This window comes from Pimephales promelas, chromosome 20 (genome assembly GCF_988280905.1).
Source record: "Pimephales promelas chromosome 20, fPimPro1.hap1.1, whole genome shotgun sequence".
Lineage (NCBI taxonomy): Eukaryota > Metazoa > Chordata > Actinopteri > Cypriniformes > Leuciscidae > Pimephales > Pimephales promelas.
The window spans coordinates 26,367,450-26,393,989 of NC_142788.1; the positions used below are offsets into that span (position 1 = coordinate 26,367,450).

Genomic DNA, 26,540 nt, shown 5'->3' on the forward strand with positions numbered 1-26,540 from the left:
CTAATGTGGTAGGCCTATCTTTGTAAATAAAATCGATGAAATGTAAAGAATGTCCTATTGGTCTGACACAAGAAAAATAATGAGTCTCTCTTTAAACAAAATGCTTTTTTGGATTCAAGGCCCATTTGATACCTCGTGCAGGGTTAAGAGAAGAAAACGTTCTGTGCGAAATAATATGATTTTGGTACAATAGTCGTGTATTAATAGAGGACCAAGTGTGCATGTGTATACTTTCAGTGATGAGACATGATTGAACTTTAACGCCCTGGTCACTTATTTACAGTAGCCCTGTAACGGAGGCACATAAAACTTTATGACCCCAATAAACTTTTACAGCACTTCCTCTCACCCATCAGGCACTGACAACTGTTTCCTTTTTTAACAAATCGGCGGAAGTTTACACAAACATTTCAAAGTGACGTTTTGCTGTACAAACCCCTTAAATCAATAAGATAGTTTGCACATTTAATAAAATACTGCGCACTACTAAATTATAATATACGTTTTTTATGCTTTTGAAATATGAAGCGAAAGCGTAAAGCATTTAATTAAAGACGTTTAAAGTTAATTGCTCAAACCTTATTGTTGAAATTTGTCATTTAGAAAATGAGGCATGATGTTAGCCACCTTATGTGCAGAAATCACAGTCCAGGCCCATGTCAAACAAAGGACATAGGAGCGTTGACTGTGTAAACAAAATGCTAATATTCGACTGGCTTGTTCTAGTTTTTCTTAATTCACGCCTTCTCGGCGCTGTCGATGTATTTGAAATGCTACCGAACATTTTAATCGCCATGTTTCTGAATGCTAACATTATATGCACACACTAAAATATAAAAACAGTCAGCTAGTCAATATATAGTACTAAAATTGCTTTCATTTTAGAATCGTCTCACTCACCTATATTGGAGATTCAATGTAAATTTCCATGCTTCTTTGAATTTCTACACTCGCTATCTTGACCACATTGCGAGTTACTGTGGTTACTATGTTGCTTTTTACACAAACCCCTCTTTTTTTAGCTCTCTTGCCACGTATTTTGAAGTTTTGAAGGTTATTTATGCCAATTGCCCAAAGCAAGACCAGTGAGTGGTGCAGGAAGAGCACGTGGGGTCATTAAAGTGGGTTTTATGGCCTGCAAGACCTGACAAACCCTCAATATATTTACATCATATATAATGTTAACTGTCCGTAATCGCAGCTGTTGGCTAGTCTTATCTCTGAGAGAAAGGCTTAGAGCCTGTTAGTGCGGGTTACTCGCGTCAGGGTCTGTAGAAGTTCGACTCTCCCAAATGGATCCCAGGCGGTTGCAGTAAGTTAATAATCTTGTTTTCCTCTTTTTAATTAAATATGTACGTTCCTCCGCAACACCCACGGGAATTAATCAAGGATGTAATTCAATAGTTCATGGAGAAATCGTGTCAAGTGGTGCGCAAATGTGTCCTCGTCTGTTCAGTTTTGATCAATTTTAACGTTTGTGCATTTGTACTGTTAATTTGGCGTTGATATGGAATTATTGTTCTGGCAGCAGCTTGAAATCTAATTCTGTATATCATGACTCATATGTATTTTAAAAACATCTTGTATGCAACTTAAAAGCATTGTGCATGTGTGTGCATGTGTAATTAATATTTGAGTTGTAGTATATCCAATCAAAATGCTAGTGAAAAATGCTTCATTTGTTCCTAGGAAGTGTATGTTGTGGTAAAAGTGACGGTGAAGGACCGAGAAGCTAAGTGATCTCGTATTGGTTTGCAGATAAGAGCGCCGAACATATATCTTTAGATCGGACATAATGTGGGGTCATGTGCAGGGCAGAGAAGATTTGGTGTTGTGTGGTGGGGTCATGTACAGGGCAGTGTGGATGAAGAGTCACATGATTAACTTAACAAAAAACATAACTGAAATGACTCCAATGGTTCAAAGTCACATGAAAAAAGTATACATTTTATTAAAAAAAACAACAACAAAAAAACATTGACCACTGTTATTTGTCAGTTTTCAACACCGGATATTCAGTGGTCTTTATTTGACAGATGAGGCTCCACTTGACCATTATAATTTTGGTATGAAAAGTTTAAGCCATATCTTACTTTATGATGTTGTGCTTGGAAACAGAATAAGTCAGACCCTGTTCATCGTGTTCTCTTTATTCTGTGCACAGCGATCTTAGCTGAACAGGAACTCCACCGCCATCATCACTGCTTTGTTTCTATTTAGTGAAGGCCTGTGGTATATTCTGAGAGTTATTATAATGCCCCAGTTATGGCATTATGAACTAACTCAGGGCCTTTTGCTGTGCAAAGGTTATACATGTGTCCAAGAATAATTATGAAGAAAAACCAAGATTAAAGGTTATTGAGCTCCCAAATAGTAATTGTGAATTTATAGTTTAAGGAAAAGAGTTGGGTTGCAGATACAAATATAACTGTTTCATGGGGGTATTTATGCATTTTTGCCATTGTTTCCAGTTGTAAGATTAATTAGAAACTTTTAATGAGTTTTAATAAAGCAAACTGTGGATTGCAATTAATTTGTCATCATTTTATGTCTTTAACACAACAGGGTAAACAGAACTGAAATGGTTCAACAAAACAACATCCTTCAAATGCCATTACTACAGCAGAAAAAGGCAGGACATGACACGCCATTACTCTGAAATGTTAATATAAGATATAATGTCAGATATTGCATTTCACAAAACAGCTTTTTACAGTTTGCTCAGTCACTGCAATTTGTAGTCTGTAGAAACAAGTGTAAAGACCCATTTCACTGACTGGTTCTGTCTTGTAAGGCAGTGTCTGGTTGCAAATATCACTGAGTTGTAAATTCCATGGCTTGCTAAAGTTCTTTTCTCCAGGCTTACTGTTAATTAAATGCTTTTTTATTTTTTAGAAAGAACAGGGGGAGGACAGATTAAGCAGATCAGAAAACATATCATTTAAAAGTACTTGATTGATAAAACTCCAGTTAGTATTATGTTGGTAAACTGCTAACTTTTAAGTAAGTCTTAAGTGTATTTTATGATATTCCAACATAAACACTGGCTAATCCACTGACTGTAATCAATAATTACTTTTGTGATTAATACAAACATGTATGAGTGCTCATTACACAGCACTTGAAATAATAGTTTAGTTCAGTCAATCAATTTTTATACAATAAATCAAATATAAAAGAAATACGATAAAACAAGAAATGATATTGCTGCTCATCTCTTTCATTTTCAATATCCATTCTTTATCCCAGAAATCAGAAAATTCAATCCATCTAGAAACTATAACCAAGTGTTTTTAAATAGTTGTTTTCCACAGCTGCTTTTCTGGGATTATGTTGTGTTTATTTATGTGCATTATCATTGGTAGAACAACAAAGCTGATTATGACATAATTGTATGAATGTACTCCACAGTTATTATCACATCAAAGCAGAAGTTGATTCCTGTTGGCTCATTTTTGGTTCAGAGCAGGTGCAGGTTTTACTCACTCAAGTTTGAATGAGTTTGACAATAATCCTTATTGTATACATTGACTGGAAAAATAATTAGTAAAATTTAAAATTTACAAAATTTAACATTTTTCTGGGGTATTGGGAAGTGGTTAGTCATTGAGAGAATAAATTGCTCATGTGGTGTGTACTGTGGTACAACCAACAACACATTCGCTATTGAAACACTTTCAGGAAATGTCAACTTATTAAAGAGATTTGATTAATTACAATTGTTGTAGTGATGGAAAGCACTTAATAAATTTAAATTAATTTGTTGTTGGCATTTATAATTAAGAATCATTTTAACTCCTCTATTTTAGTGAGCCCATATGTCCATCCTTTAATTTTATCATTAATTGAATACACTTTGAATACAGTGTCAAAAACATTAACTGCCAATAGGGGGCAATAGTTTTATATTCCTCTGTTTTCTTCTCTCTGAGTTCAGGGGTTCAACATATTCTTTTGTCATTTACTAGGTTACTAATTGACTGGCCATACAAGGAATATGGCAGTAATTTCCTTTAAAGAGCCAGCAAATGACACAGAATTGGAAATGATGCCATTGCATGCAGAATAACTAAACAAGGCAATGCTTTCAATGTTGGAATAACCTCTATTAACAAGTTGTTGAAGTTCTTATTTGGACAATCATTTTAAAAATCCAAGACAGAACTTTTATTCTCAATGTGGATAAGCTCTTCTTCATTCAGTAATGGATGAGGGGAATGGATGAAAAAAAAAGAAAGGAAAAAAATAGTGAAGGGTATTTGGACTGGTGGTTATCTCAATAAACCCATTATGATTTATTAAGAAAACGGATGGTCATGGCAACAAGGACTGCATTGCTATGAAACAACTGTGTGTAACAGAAAATACTTTTATAATCACAGTTTTTAACTGAACACAGTTTATATTTATATTTATAGATGTTTCCCAGTGTGTAGCATGGATAATTGTAGAACTGAGTATATATAATGTTTATCGTTTTGTGTATACATACACACCATACATTATTTAATCAAATTACTTTTATATTTTCGCCCCTGCTTCAATCTTAAGGTTACTATTCAGGTTTTTTTTTTTTTTTTTTTTGCCATTCATCTCACTGACAAACATTGGTCCAACCCTGCATGTGAATTCACAGTATGTACATATACTGTCAAATTAAACTCTGCGAGGATGTAAACCTGAGAAGCAAACATATGTTATTTTTTTTTTAAACAATCCTGAATTGCCATGTTAACCTGTCCAAGTAGGAACTCATTTTAGCTCCCCTATTGTTGCAAAAATAACTACAGTCATCAAGGAAATCGTTCTGAAAATAACCTGTGCTAAATACATAGCCTTGTCCTACTTTAAAGGATCATGCCTCTGGACAGTTCAACCTCAATGAGAGACAAAGAGAAGTTGTACTAAACACATTAAAACATAATAAGAATTGAAACGCAGCTGTCAGATTATTGTAAGCTTCATGCATGATTTGATATTTTTAGCTTTTAACTGATTACATAAACTCCAGATATTTATTCAGATATTGATATTAATTTTCAGGATACTGAAAGATTGGCATTATTTACATCATAGGTATTCAATTGTTTGAAATGTATATCAAACCCTTTATATTGTTAAATAGGTTAAACTTACACGCCTGGCAAGATACGTTTTTATTAGTAATTTTATTTTCTAAATTGCTTTCTTTCTTTTTAGCCCATGAGGGATTAATGAACGTGTGAGCAAGGAGGAGATCGTCGTTGCACTGGTAAGTCTTACCGTTATTTTCTTGTTCCAGTTGCATATAATATTCTTTCCCATCTTGTTTCGCTGCGAATAAACACAGAGGGCAGTGTTCCCTGACAATAGTGGCGAACAACTACAGCACATGTTCGAGGCAAGGAAGTGTTTTGTACTAAAGCTTTTTTGTTGTGCTAGTGAGCCAAAAACCTATTTTTATATTTTTTATATATTTTAAAAATGCAGCCTATAGGCTAGACATATATATAAGAAAAAACTATCTCCTAAAATATAAATACTCTTTATTTTTACACAGCATAAACAAGTTGTCCACTGTAATCTAACTGAATATTTTTATATATAAAAATAAATAAAATACATTACAATACAGAATTGTGAAGGGTTTCTGTTTTAAGCATTTTAAGGGTTTTAAAATAACTCTTATAAAAAATTAAATATAAATAATATAAATAATAATGCAACAGCTGTACGAAAAAATAATCTCATGAATTGATCCCATTTAAAAAAAAAATGTTATATCAATATTGTAATGGTTACAAATAGAGTGTGTATATATGTGTATAAAACAAATAAATAAATCTGACGTTAAATAGGCTATTTAAGATCGCAAAAGAAAAAGAAAAAATGAGTAAGGTTTTTTTCCTTTTAATATTGTGGAACAGCTTTAGGCCACTTGAACTAAATTTCATTCGATATTTAAGGCAAGAAATATGAGCCCGAAAATTAAATAATTCCAAATTACTGCAAAGGGCATAGGATACATTAAATATCATATAAAAATGACATTCGTTCAACCATACAAACAATAGATCCTTGTGGACAGCTAAGATATTCTTCCATCAAAAATCCCACCTTTTTGTACACTATCTATCTATCTATCTATCTATCTATCTATCTATCTATCTATCTATCTATCTATCTATCTATCTATCTATCTATCTATCTATCTATCTATCTATCTACATCTGGGGGGAATCTCCTATATACAAATGAATCATCAAGCAAATTCGCCGGCGGTTATAGCTTTTTGGAAGTCTCTACATTATAACTAGTTATTGAGCTGGTGCAGGATCTGAGGCCATTTATGTGCAGAGGGAATTCATCGCTTTTCGCTCATCAATAACTCCTTGGCAGTGAACTATTGGAACGAGTCGAACGCGAGGGGTGAAATGCGGGTCAGGCTGTCTAACTAATATTAAAATGCGTCCGCAACACTAGAGCAGTGCCGAGTGGGTGGATGGGGGCGTTTTCAGGCTGGTGGGGGTGGACAAAAAATCCCTATCACATCTGCAGGGTCTCGAAGTAAAATAAAAGGCTTGTGATAAGGCAAACGGTCGTTTCGTTGGATTTCGTTTGTTAAAGAGTTATGTCCTGTCTGTTTGTTTGGTTTTGTTATATTTAGGGGAGAACATTTTATTTTTCTCTGGTGGTTTGAAAATTGGATTTGGAAATAGTCTATGTTGTTTGGCTATATATAGCCTAAATGATTTCTAAAAAGTTTGTTTCTTTGCTTAACTGTGTTTGTACTTTTCTTTGCTTAGTTTGTAGCCTATCCTTTTTTATTTCGTAGGATATCTGTTCCCGTTTAGATAGCTAAACAGGAGAGAGAAATTCGGGGCACGGTCTTGCAGGTTACCGGGCGGTCATATGGTAATAACGTGCACAATAAACCCCAAAGGAACAAAAGAAACTTATTTTTCATCAGTGCTGTCACGTGTCCGCTTTGTGCACAACATGTTTGAGACTGAATATTCAAGTGGGTGCTCATGTTTTCGAGATTTAATAGGAATGGATAGTAAAATTATTTCTTGTTTGTCCCTATCATGCCAACTCAACTCTTTCTTTTATGTTCTATGTTTCATTTACTCATTGGAGTGTTTAGGGGTGATATGAAAAATATGAGGCAGAACACGTCAAAATACATTTAACATCAACGAATAAAATAATTATTGTGAAATTAATTCTGTCGTAGGCTATCGTAAATCATTTTCGTTAAATTTAACGATTTGTTTGTTGTGTATGTCATTTAGGCTAATACATTATTTTTTATAACAAACAAACAATAAACAAACAAACAATAAATAAATACATAGGCCTAGATAGATAGCCTATACCATAAAGCATTCCCAAATCTGTATTCAAAGTGTGTTGGTCTCACGAGCCTGCTGATGATTTAATATCACTTCGGATGTGTTGCATATTCTCTTTCGAGCAATTGGAAAAATAAAGTAATACATTTTTAAACAGTTAAAAATAATGCATTGATTTATTTTCTGCATTTAATCTTTTTCAGTAATGACTAACACATAGCCTATTACTTTTGTTCCTATATAGCCTACCAGTTCTGACCCAGATATTAATAATGGCCAAACAATCTAACAAGAAAATTATTTATCCCTGCATGGTAAAGAGGTCATAGCCTAAACTGCCTTATTTTGTACTTTGAATTCTGTTTTAAAACATCCAATAGAAGAATGGTCTCTCAGTAGTCGTCTATATGTACCCTGTAGAACCGAATTTGTGTCCAGAACATGAAAATCGCAAATACGTCTCTACAGGAATACATGGGCGACGTAAAAGCCACGAACGCCAAGTTGGGTTTGTATTCGTCTCGGTCTGAGGCACGTGACTTTGCATGAAAGTCGTGTGTGCTTAGTTACTACCATAAGGAGTTTGAAAAAATTAGTATAAAACTAGGCCTATACCACAGGAAGACATGAACATACTGAGCCAAAATTGTAAAAACGGAAATATGCTGTATCCAATGTAAACGATTGATTTAAAGCCTTTATATCTTAATTAAACACAGAATCTGCTTTGTGCCACCACACAAATTCTCCCTGTGTTCGTCGAATCATAGGCTAAATAAACTCTAAACATAGAATTTATAACGCATAGGCCTATTAATTTTATATAACGAAGATGACAGGGATCTTCATTTGTATACTGGCATAAATGCTCTCAAGAGATAGGTAAGTGAAAATATGTTTATAGGCTACTACTAGATATTTTCCTGCATGTTCAAGTCATAAAATCATAAAATCAGCAAGTCATAAAATCCGTGGTTAAAAAGCATTGTATAATGTTGTGTAATTGTTTGCATATTAAATGCAATTGTTTTTTTTTTTTTGTTTTTTTTTTGTTTTTTTGTTGTTTTACTAATAGCATAAAATTATTAATATTACTTAAAGTAATTAGTGAAACTCATAGGTAACGGCACATGCACAAGTTAACTGAGAAACATCCCTGCTATGACATGATCCGAGAAGATTTGGCCATTGTGTATGCGTCTGTATGTGAGAGAGAGAAAGGAGGGAGAGAGAGAGAGAGAGAGAGAGAGAGAGAGAGAGAGAGAGAGAGAGAGAGAGAGAGAGAGAGAGAGAGAGAGAGAGAGAGAGACACAGAGAGAGAGAGAGAGAGAGAGAAAGATAGAGAGAGGGATAGAGAGACTGAGAGACTTCGCGGACAATGGCGGAAAATTGAAGGTATATTTGCAAAAGCTGTGGTTCCTTATCCGGGGACTACATCGCCCCATGCCATTGGGCCATCGCATCACGTGGTAAAAGTAACTTTACAGGGTTGCTCGCTAGTAGGAGGGCTTTATGGAGCAGAAAAACGACAAAGCTAGAAAAATTATTTTCCACTCCAGAAATTAATGATCATGAGCTCGTATTTGATGGACTCTAACTACATCGATCCGAAATTTCCTCCTTGCGAGGAATATTCGCAAAATAGCTACATTCCCGAACATAGCCCCGAATATTACAGCCGTGCAAGGGAGAGTGGCTACCAGCATCACCACCAGGAGTTATACCCTCCGCGGGCAAGCTACCAGGACCGTCAGTTTAACTGTCCAAGCATCCCTGAGCCTGATACTCAAAGAGGACATGGACTTCCTCACGCGGGGCACCTGCTCGGAAAAGGGCAACCTGCCTCATGTGAGCCCCCACCGTTACCCCTGTCTCCTGCCACCCCTCCGGCTGCATCCTCCGCCTGCAATCAAGCCACCCCGGAGCATCCCAACAGCTCAGCCTCTGCCAAACAACCCGTTGTGTACCCATGGATGAAGAAAATTCACGTCAGCACCGGTAGGCAACTTGAGTGTATTTCTCTTAAGCACTATAAAGCTCGCCCCTCATCCTAACTCTCTCTCTCCGTCTGCCTCACTCCTTTTTACACTCATCCCCTGGCCAGCCTCTGCTACGATAGGATAGAAGCCTTTGAAATGGCACAATTGAGGCGGATTTACGACTAGGCATTGGTAATTACACCCACCATAAATTTTATAGCCGAGGTATACTCTGGGCAGTCGTATCACCATGTGGCTTCTCTTGTTATGAGTGTGCGAGAGAGTGAGGGAGATCTGGGACCAGAGGAAAAACTAAGCTTTATAATGTTGCATTAATAATTCAGTGCTGAGTCCAATGTGATTTTAGCCTTATTATAGAAAGCTAACTTTAAGATGTTTTATCCATCCCACCCTCATTTCCTCTGTCGCCACCATTTCTCAATGAAAGACACGCTTGTTTACCCTATCCTTCCCTCGCTGCCTCTTTTCTTTTCTACTCTTTTTCTATTCTATTCTTTCTTTCCCTTTGCTTCTCCTCTTTCCAGTGAACCCTAATTACAATGGAGCGGAACCCAAGCGGTCTAGAACTGCTTACACTCGCCAGCAAGTCTTAGAATTGGAGAAGGAATTCCACTATAATCGGTACTTAACACGGCGAAGACGTATCGAGATTGCTCATTCCTTGGTCCTCTCGGAGAGGCAAATCAAAATTTGGTTTCAGAACCGCAGGATGAAGTGGAAAAAAGACCATAGGCTGCCAAACACCAAAGTCAGATCCTCGTCCTCCACGGGCATTTCCTCCGGGTCCAACACAAGCTCCGCGGCGGCAGCTTCCACCACTAACACCATATCAGCCTCCGAGGACCTCTCCGGACCCGAGCGTGCCGAGGATATTACAAGGTTATAAGAGAACTATTTCGAGGAGAGGAGAGAAGGGAAGATCAAATGACTGATTATTTATAAAAATATAATATATTTTGTTTTCGTAGGTATCTTGTGCGTAAAGGGGTTCCTTTAAGTCCACAGTTATATAAAATGCATGTTATATAGCATGGATTATTGCGAATACCTATGGATTATTTTTTACGAGAAACAGGGTTTAATTTATCGAAAAACTGAATCAATATGATGTTTGTTTGTTTTTTTATTTTATTTTCTTTATTTTTAAGAGGAATGTTTTGGGCGGAGCAGGTTATGGACATTTTATTCAAATGTTATTTGTGGGCCTTTCTTTTGCCCAGCTGCCAAGGTGAAGTGCACAACGAATCTATTTATTTCTCACTTGAGAGAGCTGGTACGTTTTTTTGTACTGTAAAGGAAAAACACTATCGTGGGTATCGATAGAAAAAAATATCTTAAACGTCTTTGTTTTCTTTTAAAGTAAATCATGCTGTGGGTTATCTGTCGTATGGAAAGGTTAAGATTTTAAATTATCATTTAGTTTTGTTGTGATGGCGTTGTGTTTAGGCTATTTACAGCAGATTGTTGTGAGATGCAATAAAACCAGTTTAGTGTATTTGTGCTAATTATATTGGTCAATAAAACGTAAGTGTCTATTAGTTTTACCTAGACTTGCGTGGCTGACTTTTATTAATATGCAATGTAGATTACATTTCCGCGTATAAATAGCGAAAAGATTTATTCACATTTTTTTAACTGGGGATACAAACTTCCATGTAAGTCAAATAGGCCCAAAGTGAAAATCGTGTTTTCGTTGCATTTAAAAATACACCATGGTGTCGATTGGGTTTCCAACATTCTTTATTGCAAGAAATTAATTGGCCATTTTATTTCTGCCATACCTTTTCTAATATCTACAACTCTATCTCTCATATTTGAGGGGTGAGAGTTGTGTAGGGGTTAGTTTAGGTTCTGTACACATCACTTTCTCACCTCTTCGATTAACGAGGCACATTACTCGGGCCTTTTCAGAAGGGACCTTATCGCTCCTCATTTCAGAAGATTCATTACCGTTTTCAACATGGATGTAATGTCTCTGAAAATCAATTCCGGTATTCAAAAAGTCCAGCACTGCTTATGTTTCTTTCCGATAATAATTTCAAGCGTTTTCAAGCTGACAAACAAATTCAACCAATTCGTTTTATTTTAGGTAAACTAACATTAAAAAGATGGATGATATATTATTCAGAACGTGAAAATAGGTCGAACATGGGTTGATATATTTTTATGTTTAGCGGAGTTTAAATAAAATCTCATTTGAAATTCGCTAATATTTAAAATGAATGCTACTTAATCTTGATATATTCAGATGCAATAGAGAATGAAACGAATCAGCTTTACCACATTGCAAAAATACGTGTTATGGGATAAATGTGTAAAAAGGCAAACGTAAAGAGACAAAGGCTGTGAAATCGGTCAGTTATGTCCATATTATTATTATTATTATTATTATTATTTTAAAGGTAGGCCTAAATGAAGCTATTTGCATGTGGTGAAATATAACCCCAGTACCTCTGTTTTTGAAAGTTCTTATTCAAGCCACTCCTCTTTGTGTGCCACTTTGTTATTTTTAAAAAGTGGCGCTATATCCTGTTCGAAGCAACGTCATCGCACACAGGACCAAAATCTGCACGCTGTGGCCTTGCCATTTACAATGCGGCATAGAACGCTCCCGCGTGCAAATTGGTTTTAATTCTATTATGACGTTTTAGTATTTTTCAAATCCACAAGAATATATTAAATTTTAAACATTAAACACTTAGCGTGTCTAATGAAATAAACTCTAAAAAAACGTACAGAAAATAAGGAATGTGCTTGATTAATTGTAAAATCGGCATGACTTGAATGAAGATTACACAACGGCTCGCTAAGTGGGGGGCTGAGAAGCACAAAGAGCTGAGCCATTTTAGACCATCAATCAAGTCCGGCAGCAATAGTCAATTGTACTTCTAAGTTCTAATGTATTAAGTTGTACAGGCACTATAGAGCACAATAGCGTCACTGCAAAATATGTTTAAGCCAGCGGATACTTTATCCAAACCTAAATGGGAAAAAGCCACCGGCCATCGTCCCAGCCTGGCCGTGACTTTGGATGTCACTTGAAAAGAGTAGTGCAGAACTGCATTCAGAGACCATTAGCCTATGAGAGAAATGAATGTGCACGCCTAAATTGTAGCATCCCGACAGCCTCTTTCGAGATGCGGTCGCCTCCATGTCGCGAGGCTGAAAAGATACTTTACTGAAGTTGTTGGCAACTAAGAAAAGTCGAGTTCAATTTGGGGACACATTTTCTGTCCCATTAGTTTCATTTCAGCCGGGTCGGCCGACCTCTCCCACCCCTTGACCCCACTGGCTCTCTCAACGTGTACCTTCTGTGTGCACCCTCACAGGCTTCCTGGGGTTCCACCGGTGCTCATGCTTTCATTGTGGATTTTGGTTATGTTGATGTGGTGATAGAAGAGGGACATCTGAATGTGTTTCTCCTTTGTTGCTTTGCACCATATGACCTACGAGATCGGTGAACTCTGGGACAAGGCTTCTCTAGCGAGCGACCTTGTAACTTTTTCTTTTTCGAACTGTTAGTGTAGTGAGCGAATTCATACCACCTCACTCGTACGAATTCGTACGATTTTTGTTGAATCGTAAAGTTTTTTTCGAGTTGCCCAAATGGTATAAATGCGTACGAATGACCTACCCCTGACCCCGCCCCTAAACCTACTCATCACATGGGTTTAGACAAATCGTACGAATTCGTACGAATTAGCCACCTTTTAATCACTCAGATAGCATTGTGCTGGTTAGTAATGTTTACCGTTTACCTAAATTGGGGGGGGGGGTGCTTTACATAGCTTTTTTATTGACTGTTAACTTAATTTCAGGTTTTGTGACATCCAAACTGATGACAACTTTTAAAATACAAAACAAACCTGTTTCATCATGAGACAAACAGCCTTTTCTCAGAGGGGAGCGCTATAGGCTACTCGCTACTCCTGACAGACTGACTTTGCTGCTTGGATGTCTGACATTAAACGGAAGATGTAAAGCAGTTTTTTCTGTTACTAAAATATACGCTGAAAGAAAAGGAGAACAAATGTCACGTCTGACATATGTTGTACTAAACTATGAACAAACAAACTGTATTGTTCAGGAGACACGTAGCCTAATGTAGGAAATCATCACACGTGACTTCATTGCCAACCAATAACTTTCATACTAACTCTACAACTATAGAGTAAATATAAATTAGCTATCGGCTAGTATACTGTAAAAATAGAAACGTAAAGTTGCACCTTTTTATCTGACCCTTAAAATTACAGACCCTACTAACTATTATTGGTGCAACCGAATTTAGTCAGGTTGATTCAGTCGTATTAAATATTATTAATACTTAAATTAAACCTTTCAGTTAACCATTAGATAAACTAATTAAATTAACTAGATCAAAACTTTGACGAGCGTTGGCTATTCGATGCTAAGTTGTAGAGAGACATGTATAATTTTATCTTTTAGGTTATAATAGCTATTAATAATTAAAGTATTTGATGAAAAAGTATCTTCAGACAAACTACTTAAGTGTTCTGTGCTGCAATGCTAACAATCATATTTTAGTTGCTGATAAATATTCTAGTAGATGACAAGTGAAAATAATCACAAATAGCTATGCTAACTTTTCTGAACAGTTGTTATAAAAGTTAAGACTGAAATGCATCGATAGTTGTAACAACAGTAAGCTTTCTGCAATCATTCATAATTGATCCCAATAACTTAATTTATGCAGGATGAACAACATGGCGCCAGCATTTGCACTAAGCACTGTTTTCCAATAGTTTAAATCACTCTCTAAAGATCGGCTCAGCTTATGTCGTACATTATTTAATGATGGTTGTGTACTGTTTACAAAACCAGCACAGAGGTCGTTTGTTATAAAAATAACTTTAAATACAGCGTTAAATTACAAATTTACGATGTGACAGCCTGCTGCAAAAAAGAAAAGAAAAAGGTTGTCCTATAGCTGTTGCAAGTTACGAAATTATACAGAATTTATTATTGAAACATGCATATAAATACAATTATTTAATATTTATAGTGAAATTATTTAGTATTATGTTTACACATGTAGTTGTAGGCCATGAAATATATAATTCCTTCAATAATTTTAAATATAAGGCTATAAATAATTCAGTTATAATTATATAATTCAATTAATCTGAGCCTGATACCAGATCCGAGTGGATAAACTATTAAACTATTTTTGTTAACCATAAAAATCATAGAAGGTTGGACAGCCACGGCCTCCCGCACTGTAATGAACTGTCCCGGGAGGTGGGCATTTCTTTATGAGTCCATAAATCAAAAAGATGATTGAGGGTTTTGCCCTGCAATACAAGTAGTGCCACGCTGCACAAAAACGGTTGTGTTTTGGCTTTTGAACTTGCCCTTGTAGGAAGAAGAGGAGGAAGAGACAAGCAGGAAGAGCACGAAGATCATCACCTGTCTGCAGAAACGCGCATTTACCAAGCTTCATTAGCCTGTCTAATATTGTCATTTGTCGTCTGTACACCGATATTATTAGGTTTAGGCCTATTCAATATTGGTTTATATTGACTGAAGTGTTTGCAGTTGAACAGTAATGCACATTTTACTGTGTCAGTGTTTTTTTCCTGCGGAACTGGAGTTCTATTCATTAGCTTGCATGAGTGGTTTTAGGTTCTCGTTAATACTAACTTTTTTACGCATCAAGGTAACGAGGCTTTCGGGGAACAGACTTTAATTTTAAATATAGTACTTATATTGCACGTCAGATCTGCTTTCGAACAACCGTCCCAGAAAAACCTCCTCATTTACAAGGGAAGTGAAGAATAACACTTTGCGTGTTAATAGTGAACCTAACACTGACCCGTTGTAAAGCATACAGGGTCCACCATGTTAATTACTCCATGAGACATAAAACTGTTATGAGAACAGATGATTATTTCTGTCATAAAGACGTTAGAGACTAGTGAATGCGCAATGGCAGGTCATCTGTTGGCCCTGTTGTTGCATGTAAATAGCATCAATTTTTACGTAGCTTGTATTACAACGCATTGTTGAGAAAGTTTTGACTTGCTTATTCGTTATTCTAATTTTCATATTCATTTGGCTTTTCTGTTACAACATTTCTTAATATATCGAAGGGAAGTATGATCAGCCACAGTTATTTTTAATGAATGAACAACAGGGACTTTTTCTCAATAAATTAGCAATATGAAATTATCACTATAAGATCTACGTTCTGTCAAGTACTGAATGCATTGCAATGTTGCCTTTATTAACTTAAACTGCATTTTTGTCAACCCTTTTTGTAAGATAAGTCTTCTCAAATCATTTAAGTTCTAGGTTCTTAGCTTTGTTGGGAGGTCCTCTGTATAAACTCTGTGGTGAACGTCGCAAAAAGCATCAGAGTTGAATCGGGGGTCACCATGTTATTTTCCAGAAATGTGTCAGTTCTTCTGAATATCCTCACCACACATAAAATAGTACATAATACAGAACTTTTTCCATAAGATAATTGTCCTATGTGCGTCTATGCCTTTGACTTTTGCGCTTTTCGTATAGGCTAGACTATTTTTTCCCGCATTTTATGCAAAACTAAGAGCGTGAGCGAAGAAGAGTGTCTGCATTGCGCTCAACATATCTCCATAATCTTTGTTCTGATGTCTTGCCCCTTAACCTTTACACTCAATATGACCCCAAATGCTATGCCTAATGGCCACCCAAACTAAAAAAGCCCGAGAGAGGGGACACACGACAAAAACTTACTATATAACTATGGCTTAGGCCTACTATAAGATAAACAAATAATTGTCAAAGTCTGCTTCACGCCGGGGCAAAATCTACATTACCTGGTTTTATTCAAGTCAAAAACCTTTTGAAAAAAAAAAAAATAGTCATATCACTCTAATCAACATAGGTAGAAATAGCACTGTCAAAAAGTAACTGTCCATGTTTACTTTTTAAAGTGTTGGTTATGTATAATTATTTGTAAGAAAGATAAGTTTGTATGTCTGGGCGGCCATTTCATTCAAGAATCATCCAAAATCAAGACATGTCTGTGCACTCAAAAAACAATTATTTGTCTCAAAAACAATATAATTTCAACAGTTTATCTTGTTTCGGAGTTTCTAAATATTCATGTGAAAGCCTGTGAGATTTGAGTGACCATGTTTTAAATGAGAACACGTCTTAACTCCATATTAAGTGTCAAACAAACAATCATAAGTAGTAAATGAAGAAACCACTTTAATGATAAACGTCTTGGGGGCGTTTTGGGATTTCCCAAAAGCAACGTACGCCTGAGTACATCTCACGAATCATTTTAGAATTACAGGCTGTTTGTTTCCCTCATTGCATTATAAATCGTATCATGGTCGTCATAGGAATCGCAGCTCACACAACGTTAAAAGGCATGCAGTCACCTGCAGGACAATCGAAAAATTACAGCTTGATAGAGTTCTTCTAGCTACATATTTTATTTATTTTTATTTAACAATAGTCTCAAATACACAGAATAGTTAGAGCTTAACTATATTTTCCCCACAAGAATACATAACAGTTTGAACGGAATTGAATTTAGAAAATGAATTGACGTGGATAATGACATTAACTTTTGCATTTACACCGTAATAGATTTGAATGAATCAACATTGAACTGAGCAACAATTGGCAGTTAAACCAAAACAAATGCAACATGCTAAGAAACAAAACAAAACAAAAAAAATCAGAACGATCTCACAAAGTACGTAGCTATCTAGCCTATAGCACGAATCTTATTTCTCGTACCATTTAAAGCTACGCCAAAAACAGTTTTTGCATGCATAAAATATGCACTTACTGGCGTGAAGTAGCCTACGCAGGCACTACGCACCCCTAATCCTACCCAATGGGTTTACAGTGCATCATTTGCAAGCAAAAAATATTTTGGGCGTATAAAAGGCACGGGGAATAAAATTCGTGTTATGGATACGCACGTTCATGAGATCGTGTTGCAGCAAGGTAATTAGATAATTTTAAAAGACCACGTTAAGCAAATAAACACAACTACAACTCTACAAGTGGTATAACCAACATAGTGTCGAGTTTTTAACGTCGATATTAAATTATTTATTGAGTTATTTTCGCACAATTTTCGGGATGGGGAGATAAATTATTGGACGTAGGCTAGGCTACTGGTGAAAGTTGTTTTATAGGCTACAAACTGTATATTTTCTTACACTAACCCTACCCCTAACATCACAGAAAACTTTCTGCATTTTTACATTTTTAAAACATATCGCCGTACTTATTTATAAGCTGTTTTCCTCATGGGGACCAAAAAATGTCTTCAAGGAGAAGGATTTCGGATATTGTTATCTTTGTGGGGACATTTGGTCCCTATGATGTAGGGTTTACCAGGACACATAGGGCTACACACCGTAATTTGAGATTGTCTTAAAAGCATGTTATATACAGTATATATATATATATATATATATATATATATATATATATATATATATATATATATATATATATGGCAACTTGAAGTTATCCAGTATGAAATTACATTTAGGCATATATATGTCTAAATCTAATTTCATACTGGTTTACTCGGGTAAGATAGATAAATGTCTGATGAAAGAGAAGAGTGATCTTGATCTTGTGATTTGTTCAAGTTGCCAGGCAACAAGCTACACTAGAGTCGCTCACAGAATAAGAGAACATCCATTATCACTAAAAGTTCTTTATTTCACGATTTACCGATTGAAGCCACAATGCGTATCCTGTTTTATCGAATTAACCTGTAGTATTTTACCCAGCCTTTGTCAATAAACTCTCGTTACAAAAAAGAGTTCAGCGTCTAATGGCACAGGGGGCAGTTTGTTAAGAATGCGAGACTGAGCACGGTCGTAATATGAATGAACGGTCACCTGTGAACATCTCTGTTTCTCTGTATCTGTCTGCCAGGCTTCCACACATCTCACTAAGGAGATATGGAGTGAGATAGCGTTGGTAATTCATGTAAGCTATAAGAGCCAAAGGACACAGCCTATGTGAGAGACTGTGCTCGTCTAGTGAACACACAGACGTAATTTCAGGTTCCCTTGAATCTTCTGCAAAATCCATAATCTCACGTATACATGCAGAGAAATGTGCTCATATCAAGACACTCTCAAAAAAGTAGGCTACAAACAATAAAATGTTAAATAGTTATAAATGCAGTTATAAATTAAGTGCGTTATTTTCACTTTCATTTCACATTGGTTGACATATCTTAATATCCTAAAAGAAAGATTCTACAACTTGTTCCCAGTGTCACGGTATAGATGTAGAATTGTGTATTGAGGCTTTTGTCCAGTCCTCCGGGGTGTCTGCAGTGTGTCTAAACATATGCGGTCACGAGGAGGTCACGAGACGTGCTGCTGCGCCACAATGATTAATGTCATCTTTTCTATAGTATAGAGAAATGCTATTCGTAGATTAACGTTTTCTGTAACAACATGGTGAGTGCTTTAAACAGGCATGTACTGGCATAGAATATAAATACTAGTAGCCTACCTAAGAATAAAGACACGATGGTTATTAAACCCTTGCAAAAGCAACTTGAAAACTTTATTTTTGAAGGAACAAAGATTGAAGTCCAATGACTTTTTATGACAATCATTCATAAGGCCTTTAGATAAAGCGTTAGAAAGAAAAATGAAACTAGCATTTCAACATGCAAATAAAAAGTTATTGACATATTATAGTAACATTTATTTAGGATTTATTTTTTTATGTTAAATGCTGAAGTAAAATGTGATTGAGGAAGTTCAAGTCAGTCAACAAGGCAGCTTTAAAGAAATTGTATAGGCTACCTCATTGTATTCATCTTTCAGTTTTCCTTTATTTTTTCCCATAGTGGTCTGAATTCACCTGACATGGCACGGGGACTTTAAAGAGTAATGCAGTTATGAATAACAGAATTAATAGAGCAATCGACTCTATCAAGTCGAGGTCATAAGTTCCAGGAGGACTTGGGAGATCTTTCTAAATTTCACACTTTTAATTTAGGCTCAGATTGTGAAGATATAAAACTATCAGAGGCAGGCCCATTAGTATGCATAACCGACAACATCCTTTGTTCATCAAAATGCTTTCCTGGAATTACTATATTATTTGTCCCACACCTTAAAAAACTCACTAGGATATTACTTAGTATTTTTATTGTTTCACAGCGCAGTGGATTAATTTCTTCAATAAAAATTCATTTATGAAATCCCAAAAGTACTTTCAATAGACATAGAAAGAAAAGAAAGAAAGAAAGAAAGAAAGAAAGAAAGAAAGAAAGAAAGAAAGAAATAAAGAAAGAAAGAAAGAAAGAAAGAAAGAAAGAAAGAAAGTTATTATTTTATTCCCATTCGTTAAAACTCTTTAATCCGCAATACAAAAACAAACAAAAAAGTCTCCAAAATTTTGGGTAATGTCCTCACCAATTGGAGTTATGGTAGCAACAGAGCTCGTTGCCTCATTCCCGTTTTATCCTCTTTAGAGAGCCTATCTTTGCATGAAATGGTTAAAGCGATGTTATTATCGATGTTTTATGCATCTGTTTGTGTCAGCAACCACAAGAGCGCAGAAGGTAGGGAGGAATTATAAAAGGGTTGACACCCAGAGCGACCGGCGCGCTTTTGTGAGAGAAAGAAAAATGATTTATTGCCAGCAACGTGGTTCAAACAGAGTTCACTGAGAATTGTAGTGTACGGCGGAGGCGCTGAGTTATGGTCTTGCTGAGCCACTACATCAAAGATTCCTTTTCAGATTTAGTGAATGGACCCAGCGGCATGAGACAAGGGAACAAACTTACTTTAATTAGAAAATTCCCAAGATCACAAGCGACTTTCAAACAATAAGGGACGAGTTTGAAATCTATGAAAGGCACAAGGGGAACCATAAAAACCTGCAGAATAATAATTCTAATAAAAAAAAAAAACCTATAACCACTTCCACCAACGGTTATAGGGTTCCAAATATCACTTCCAAAAAAAGAATTTAATAAAATTGAAAATGCATCGAAATAGTTTAAATAGCATTTATTGAATATCTAATTCATATGGAATGAGTACACTTGCATTCCCTGCACACTCGGGCGCAGTAATATTTCATGTTAATAGCGCTGCAGCTCGGCGGAAGCCGGACTTGTAATATGCAGAATGCTTCTATTTGACATGGCTTGTGACAGCAATTCACTGAACTCAAAATAACAAATCGTTTTCAAAAAAAAAAAAAAGATTGATTTTAGCGTCACAACCGGAGAGGGTAGCCCCATGGCTCTTTGATCATCTTCTTTAATAAACAGTAGACCTATATGAATGGTTATGATTTGACTAGTTAAACTATTCGAAACGAGAGACAAGGCTTTTAAATTGCTGTCATGCTGCCATTTACACGTCATTGTTTTAATGCAGTCCAAAGTAATCTTGTACATGTGCTAAGATTGAGATGACCATTATTCAAACACAAACCTGGCCATACTGGCAGGCCCTTCTTGGCGTCTTGGAAACTCAATGAACAGTGCATTATATTAAACATTCCCTGAACAAAAAAATAAATAAATAATCCCTCCAGGAGAAAGAGAGTGAGTCGTTGAGGCTATCAGTCTTTGTCTTCGAAAATACGCCAGACATGTTATTGACAGTACTGAGTGTCTGAGTAAATACTCAAACAAGACACTGTTGAGAGTAAATGAAAAGGGACTAGTCCTTGGGTTTCAGTCCTTGTGCACAATTAATCACTAGTGCGTGACAACCGCTGTCCACATGCAGCTTATGTAAAGGAAGGCTGATGTCTATGTTCATTTCAGACTGGGTAGGCCTATAGCCTACTTACTTCAACGCGACTGCTAATGTTATCATCTTAATTATCACAACAAGGATCCTTACCGTGTCGATAACTTTTAGGTGTCTGAAATACTGGGATCTGGGCAGGCTGAGCGCAAAATAGTCAACGTTCTGATGGAACCCTCTTCCGTCAGCTTATAGGCTATATGACGTCAGAGAGGACAAAGACTAATTCTGTTGCGAATGCAATAGTTTTGTGATCAATTTGTAATTATTTCAAATGACTTTTGAAACTTGTTGGCGCTGGGTAACTTGTTGTTTTTAAAGACTTTCCCATTGCCGTAAATTGTCGTCATTATACGCCAAAACTGGGCTGTTCCTGCTCTTTGTTAATCGAGACATTGTTTTAAATAGTAGGCTACTCAATGCGATTCTTACATCAACTTAAAAATGGGTTTGGTTACCCGAACTAGCAAATAACCTTCTTAGCGACTCTTTTCTTACATTGCCAGTTAAATAAAAAATAAAAAAACTCTATCATTCAAAAGATTTTATGACATGCATTTTCAGTACAGCAATGACAGTCAAAATCCCTTTGTTTGACCACACCCATTGATTTGATGTCTTTTTTACCAGGTAAAATAAGCACAAATCTCAAACCACGTCGAAATAAATTGTATAATAAAAACACTAATAGTAGCCTATTCAAAAGATCAGTTTAACCTGTGTTGCAATTTCATCACACATCAGAACGTGTTGTTATCCTTTTTAAAAAACATGCGGAGAAAGACAAACAATGTATATTACAGAAATATTTTATTCTCAAAGAAGCATTGCTGAAGCATTTATCTGCATGGCTGTTTGCGACAGATTACAATGATTTAAAAAAAATATATATATATATTAAAAAAATGTTAAGGAAGGCTACGTGGAGCTGTTACAAATGCACACCGTTACATGAATAATTACTTAACGGAAACAAGTCGATTATTTTTTAAATACCTACCATAAGAGGAATGAAAAGTAAGTCAAGGTTTCAAACACAGTATTATAATAGGCTACATTATCACGGAAATGAAGTCTGTATTCTGCAATCCATTGTGGCAAAACTAAAGAGACGTGATCCCAGACTTGCGTGTCTTTTCTCTGTCTAAATGGGTCTCCGACTCCCTCCCACCTCTCAATCACGCTCTCTGAACTCTTGTCAGCACGGGAACAGGGTAATGTATAAGCTCTGCTCATGGCTTTTCTTCTGTCCACAGGATAATCATTCGAAATTGTAAAATAGTTGAAGAATGCGGAGGAACCCGGAGTCGTCGTTTGGTTGCTTACGAGCACTTTACAACTCAAACAGCGAGCGTGCGAGGCTATTGGAGGAGGCCATCACGTGACTGCATTGTTTACCCTTGTTGGAAAACAGTTAAAATGCGAGGTAGTGTGTACTTTTATGTCTTTCCTACCTTGTGTCATCAATTACTCAACCCGAGTGATCAGGACGGTTAGAGATGCATAATAATTTGTTCCACATTAACAATGCACACGTGCAATGCAAAAAATCTCATGTTTTTTCTATGGAGCAACATTTCTCCCCTTGTGCTCTTCAGGAGAGCAGTTCTGCGTGGAGTCAACATGCTGAAGAAAATTCATCAAAACATTATGAAGGCCATATTTGGAATTTTGAAGAACTCTCTCAAATCCAACATCCCTTTTCATCCTCTGCGGATGCCAATTACCCTACGAATGAAAAGATCAACTCCTTGGACCATGCGAGTGCTACAAGAGACAAGAGATGCAAGCTGCCAACTTCCTGCTTTCCAAGCAAGAAGAACCCCTGGATGAGAGAGCGTCACACACCTATAAACTTCAGCTCCATTAAAGTCATTGAATCAGGTGAGAGAACTCGTTTTTGGAGTAAATGAGGTATATTGATTTGTATTGCTTGGAAACACGTAATCTATTCAGTCTGTCATATTTTAGTCAATAATGAATAACATCTGTGTCAGATTTGGTTCTATGTAAATGTAATTCGTCACTTAGACACTGATGTCAATGAATGAAGAAATACTTAATCAATTATTAGTGTTATCCTTCCTCCTTTAATAGAAATGAGCCCATAATTACAAGCAACATTTCAATCTTGACTAATAAAGATGGTAAGAATGTGTCTAAAACTGAAGTTTTATTCTGATAATTTAAGTTAATTTATTTAAATATGTTTATCAAAATCAGACAAATCAAAGAGTCTAAGATGAATGTGGACACGTGTATGGAAAAACTCAGTGTGGCAAATATAATGCTTATTGCTCATTGATAAAAACAGTTATATATTTTAAGCATATGGATTTGATATTGTGTCTAACATTATTTTGATGTTTCTCTGTGAAAATGAGACGCATAAAAAAAGAGAATTTCCAAGGAAAGCAATATTTTCTAGAGACCGCCAGTTGTTCTGTGAACTTGATTAAGTTTAAACATTTACTAAGGAGCAGAATAATAATAAGAAAAAGAGCCTACAGTGGATTTTTTCTTATTGTCTGAGGCTATGCTTTTCTAGGTCACACAGATAAAACTGATTCACTTCTTTTAGTCTAAGCCAAACTCTTACATTCACACTATAGTGAATAAGTTCTACAAAACATATAGAATAATGTCAGCGTATGTTTAGAAATGAAAAGATGGCATTGAGGTCTCTACTTTTTTCATAAGAAAAATCATTAGGGAATCTAACAGTAGAACACACAGAATGGATAATTGACTTGGCGATTCTGCCCAAAGACAGTAAGTACACCGATTTATCGTTGAGGGTTTAAACTTGCAGCTGAGCGTATTCAAGGACGCCATGCTACATTTTCATCATCCCAGTTCATGCTTCAGAGAGATTATCCTATTCAACACGGTTAAAGAGATAGTTCACCCAAAAATTTAAATCCTCTCATCATTTTCAGTTCTGGGGCACCTTTGACTTTTTTTCCCCCCCGAAAACTCTTCAAAATATCTTCCTCTGTGTTCAACAGAACAAAGACATTCATACAAGTTTGGAACAACATGAGGGTGAGGAAATAATGACAGAATTTTCATTTTTGGGTGAACTATCCCCTTTCATAATTTGGGATGAGTGTTCTTTTCATTGACTAAACTTGAGAACCAGTCTATTTTTGACAAATCTTGGCCCAGATTCACATACAGGGCTTAGATTAAACCAGGATTAGGCCTTAGTTCAATAGCTTTTATAAAATTGCCTTTACATTTACATTACTTGTGTGCATCTTGAGACAAAACAATGGCACTGACGTATTTTATTTCCTTTCAGTTAACACAGCTCAAACATGCACTTAAGTCTGGGACAAGGCTTCAGTTGTCTGTGAAAGCTTGTGTACCTTAACACTTCTGCATGTTTTCCAGGTGATTCCAGGCACAGCAGTGGTGAACGGGAGAGCAGCGGTTCTAACAGTAAACGGCCACGTGCAGCATTCACCTCGGCTCAGCTGCTGGAGCTGGAGAAGGAGTTTCACTTCAGCGCGTACCTGTGCCGCTCACGGAGACTTGAGATGGCAGCGCTGCTGAAGCTCACTGACCGCCAGGTTAAAATCTGGTTCCAAAACCGTCGCATGAAGTATAAGAAAGACCATAAGGAAAAGTCCTCTTACCCCTGCCTGGAGACAGGTAACCAGCCCTCTGCGATTAGTTGCGGTAGGACCACAATGAGAGACCATCAATGATGAACTGTGCTCAGAGCCACTAGTGAAACTACAGGAAATCCAACAACTTTCAGAATCCAGCACTAAAGAATGACTCACATAATGACAGTGACTTCTGCCAACCACTTTAATAAGTGAAATACAAATTCTACACAAAATATGCTGTTCTGTTGCTGATTAGCTATTTTCCCCATTGTACCACTCTGGCATGATTTATATATAAGATAATTGAAGATTTATTGCCCCTAGATGATGATTTATATGAAAAGTTAACTTGGAAAAGTTCAATAACCAAGTTCGCTTTGAACCAGATTACATGTTATCAGTTTGTACATGGTGTATCAGAGTTAGTCTCCATTGTGCATAAACTGCTGTTTTAATATCTCTGCAAAGCACCAAGATTTATTGCACACGGATGTAAGCCCACTTGTACAAGTTTATCTCTTGGGCACAGAAAATACTATTTTAAAAAGGGCATTCAAGACTTTGAATGGTCATTAACATCCGCTCAACTTTTGCAAGTGCGCAACATATTTTTATTACTCCCAAAATGATATGCTATTTTTCCCAAGGCATGTGCTGAATCTTTTAACTTAGAATGTTGTTGATAATGGCCATGAGTTTGACTTTACAGTTTTTTTTCTTTTTTATACTGAAAGTACTGGTCATTTAAATCTGAATTTATGGTGTTTTGACTGACAAATGAATCAGTCACAATGCTATGTCAATGCCAGAATCCTTTATTTGTTTTGTTTTTACCTATTCATGTAATGTGAACATGACAGAGATGCAATGTAAAATGTGTATATATATTATAGTTCTCTTGGCCATATCGGACTAAAAGCATGTGTTTGAAACTGAAAAGTGGTAGCGTCAAACTAATTAAATACCTCTGTATAGTTAATAAAGGTGACTAAATAGCATGTAAATGACAATGATGTTCAGATTTTCTTGTCTTTGTTAGTTTGGTAGAAAGAATTGAGAACAACAGAGTGAATCTTAATTTAGCTTAAAAGTCCTTCTATGAATACTTTTTGAAATAGGCAATACTGTACTTTGTATTCTTTATACATAACCTTACATATATGCCTTCCTCCGCCTCCGCCTACCAACCTCGCAACATTAATCATTTAGACAAGTCTCCCTCTCTCTCTCTCTCTCTCTCTCTCTCTCTCTCTCTCTCAAGCAGCTTCACAGCCGCTCAACCCGCTGAGCCTAATGACAGGCAGTGCACTTCTTTTCCAACCTTCAAGCACTCTTCTTCAGTATGGGAGCTAAAGTGCAACCAGAGAAAACAGATTTGGTTTTCTCCTTTCTCCTAAAAACAGAGACTATTATTACATTTAAGCATAATTGGACTACAGCAACGTTCCTGGTGAAGAAGGCAAGGCTTGTGGGCACCGCCCCTGGCAGGGTCGGCGATAACTCATTTTGATTAATTATGTTTAATTAGGACGTCACAGTGTGTCATTTTATAAGCTAAGCATGGAACAGCAAAATCTACCTTTTCAAAAATATTAACTTCAGCTGAAATTTGAACTAATTGAGCAATTTCAGTTGGGCCAATCTCAGTCATTCTGCGTAAATCAATCTAGACCCAATTTAATTAGTAGCCTAACTTAGTAACCTTGAGTGGTTCTCAACCCCGCTCCTGGAGGGTTCCAGGACTATCAGCAACACTGCACAATTAATCATAGATTTAACTATATTCTCAGCCTGGTTTCCGTTTATAGA

The 26,540-nt window shown here is 36.3% G+C and overlaps 2 protein-coding genes across 3 annotated transcripts in view; both read left to right on the forward strand.

The window, feature by feature from the left end:
- hoxc4a (homeobox C4a) overlaps positions 1-22,851 on the forward strand; it is a 34,658-nt gene extending 11,807 nt beyond the window's left edge. The window contains exons 1-4 of one of the 2 annotated variants that reach the window (XM_039652454.2): positions 7,789-9,332; positions 9,859-10,213; positions 22,371-22,540; positions 22,713-22,851. In XM_039652454.2, coding sequence (XP_039508388.1) covers positions 8,900-9,332; positions 9,859-10,213; positions 22,371-22,540; positions 22,713-22,744 — 990 coding nt within the window. In that variant the 5' untranslated portion in view covers positions 7,789-8,899 and the 3' untranslated portion in view covers positions 22,745-22,851. Of the gene's footprint in view, positions 1-5,199; positions 5,252-7,788; positions 9,333-9,858; positions 10,214-22,370; positions 22,541-22,712 lie in introns of those variants that run through there. The other variant, XR_016148263.1, reaches the window with a different exon arrangement.
- hoxc3a (homeobox C3a) lies at positions 22,578-25,729 on the forward strand. The gene is made up of 2 exons (XM_089124623.1): positions 22,578-22,998; positions 24,511-25,729. Exons 1-2 carry the CDS (start codon positions 22,614-22,616, stop codon positions 24,825-24,827), a joined length of 702 nt encoding a protein of 233 aa, XP_088980749.1. The 5' UTR covers positions 22,578-22,613; the 3' UTR covers positions 24,828-25,729.
- Positions 25,730-26,540: the final 811 nt, after the last annotated feature.

Bases quoted from the DNA above. Each gene is read 5' to 3' on its own strand.
- hoxc3a (XM_089124623.1), top strand. From the start codon at position 22,614: ATGCATAATAATTTGTTCCACATTAACAATGCACACGTGCAATGCAAA. The intron at 22,999-24,510 runs GTGAGAGAACTC...CATGTTTTCCAG, and splicing joins CATTAAAGTCATTGAATCAG to GTGATTCCAGGCACAGCAGT.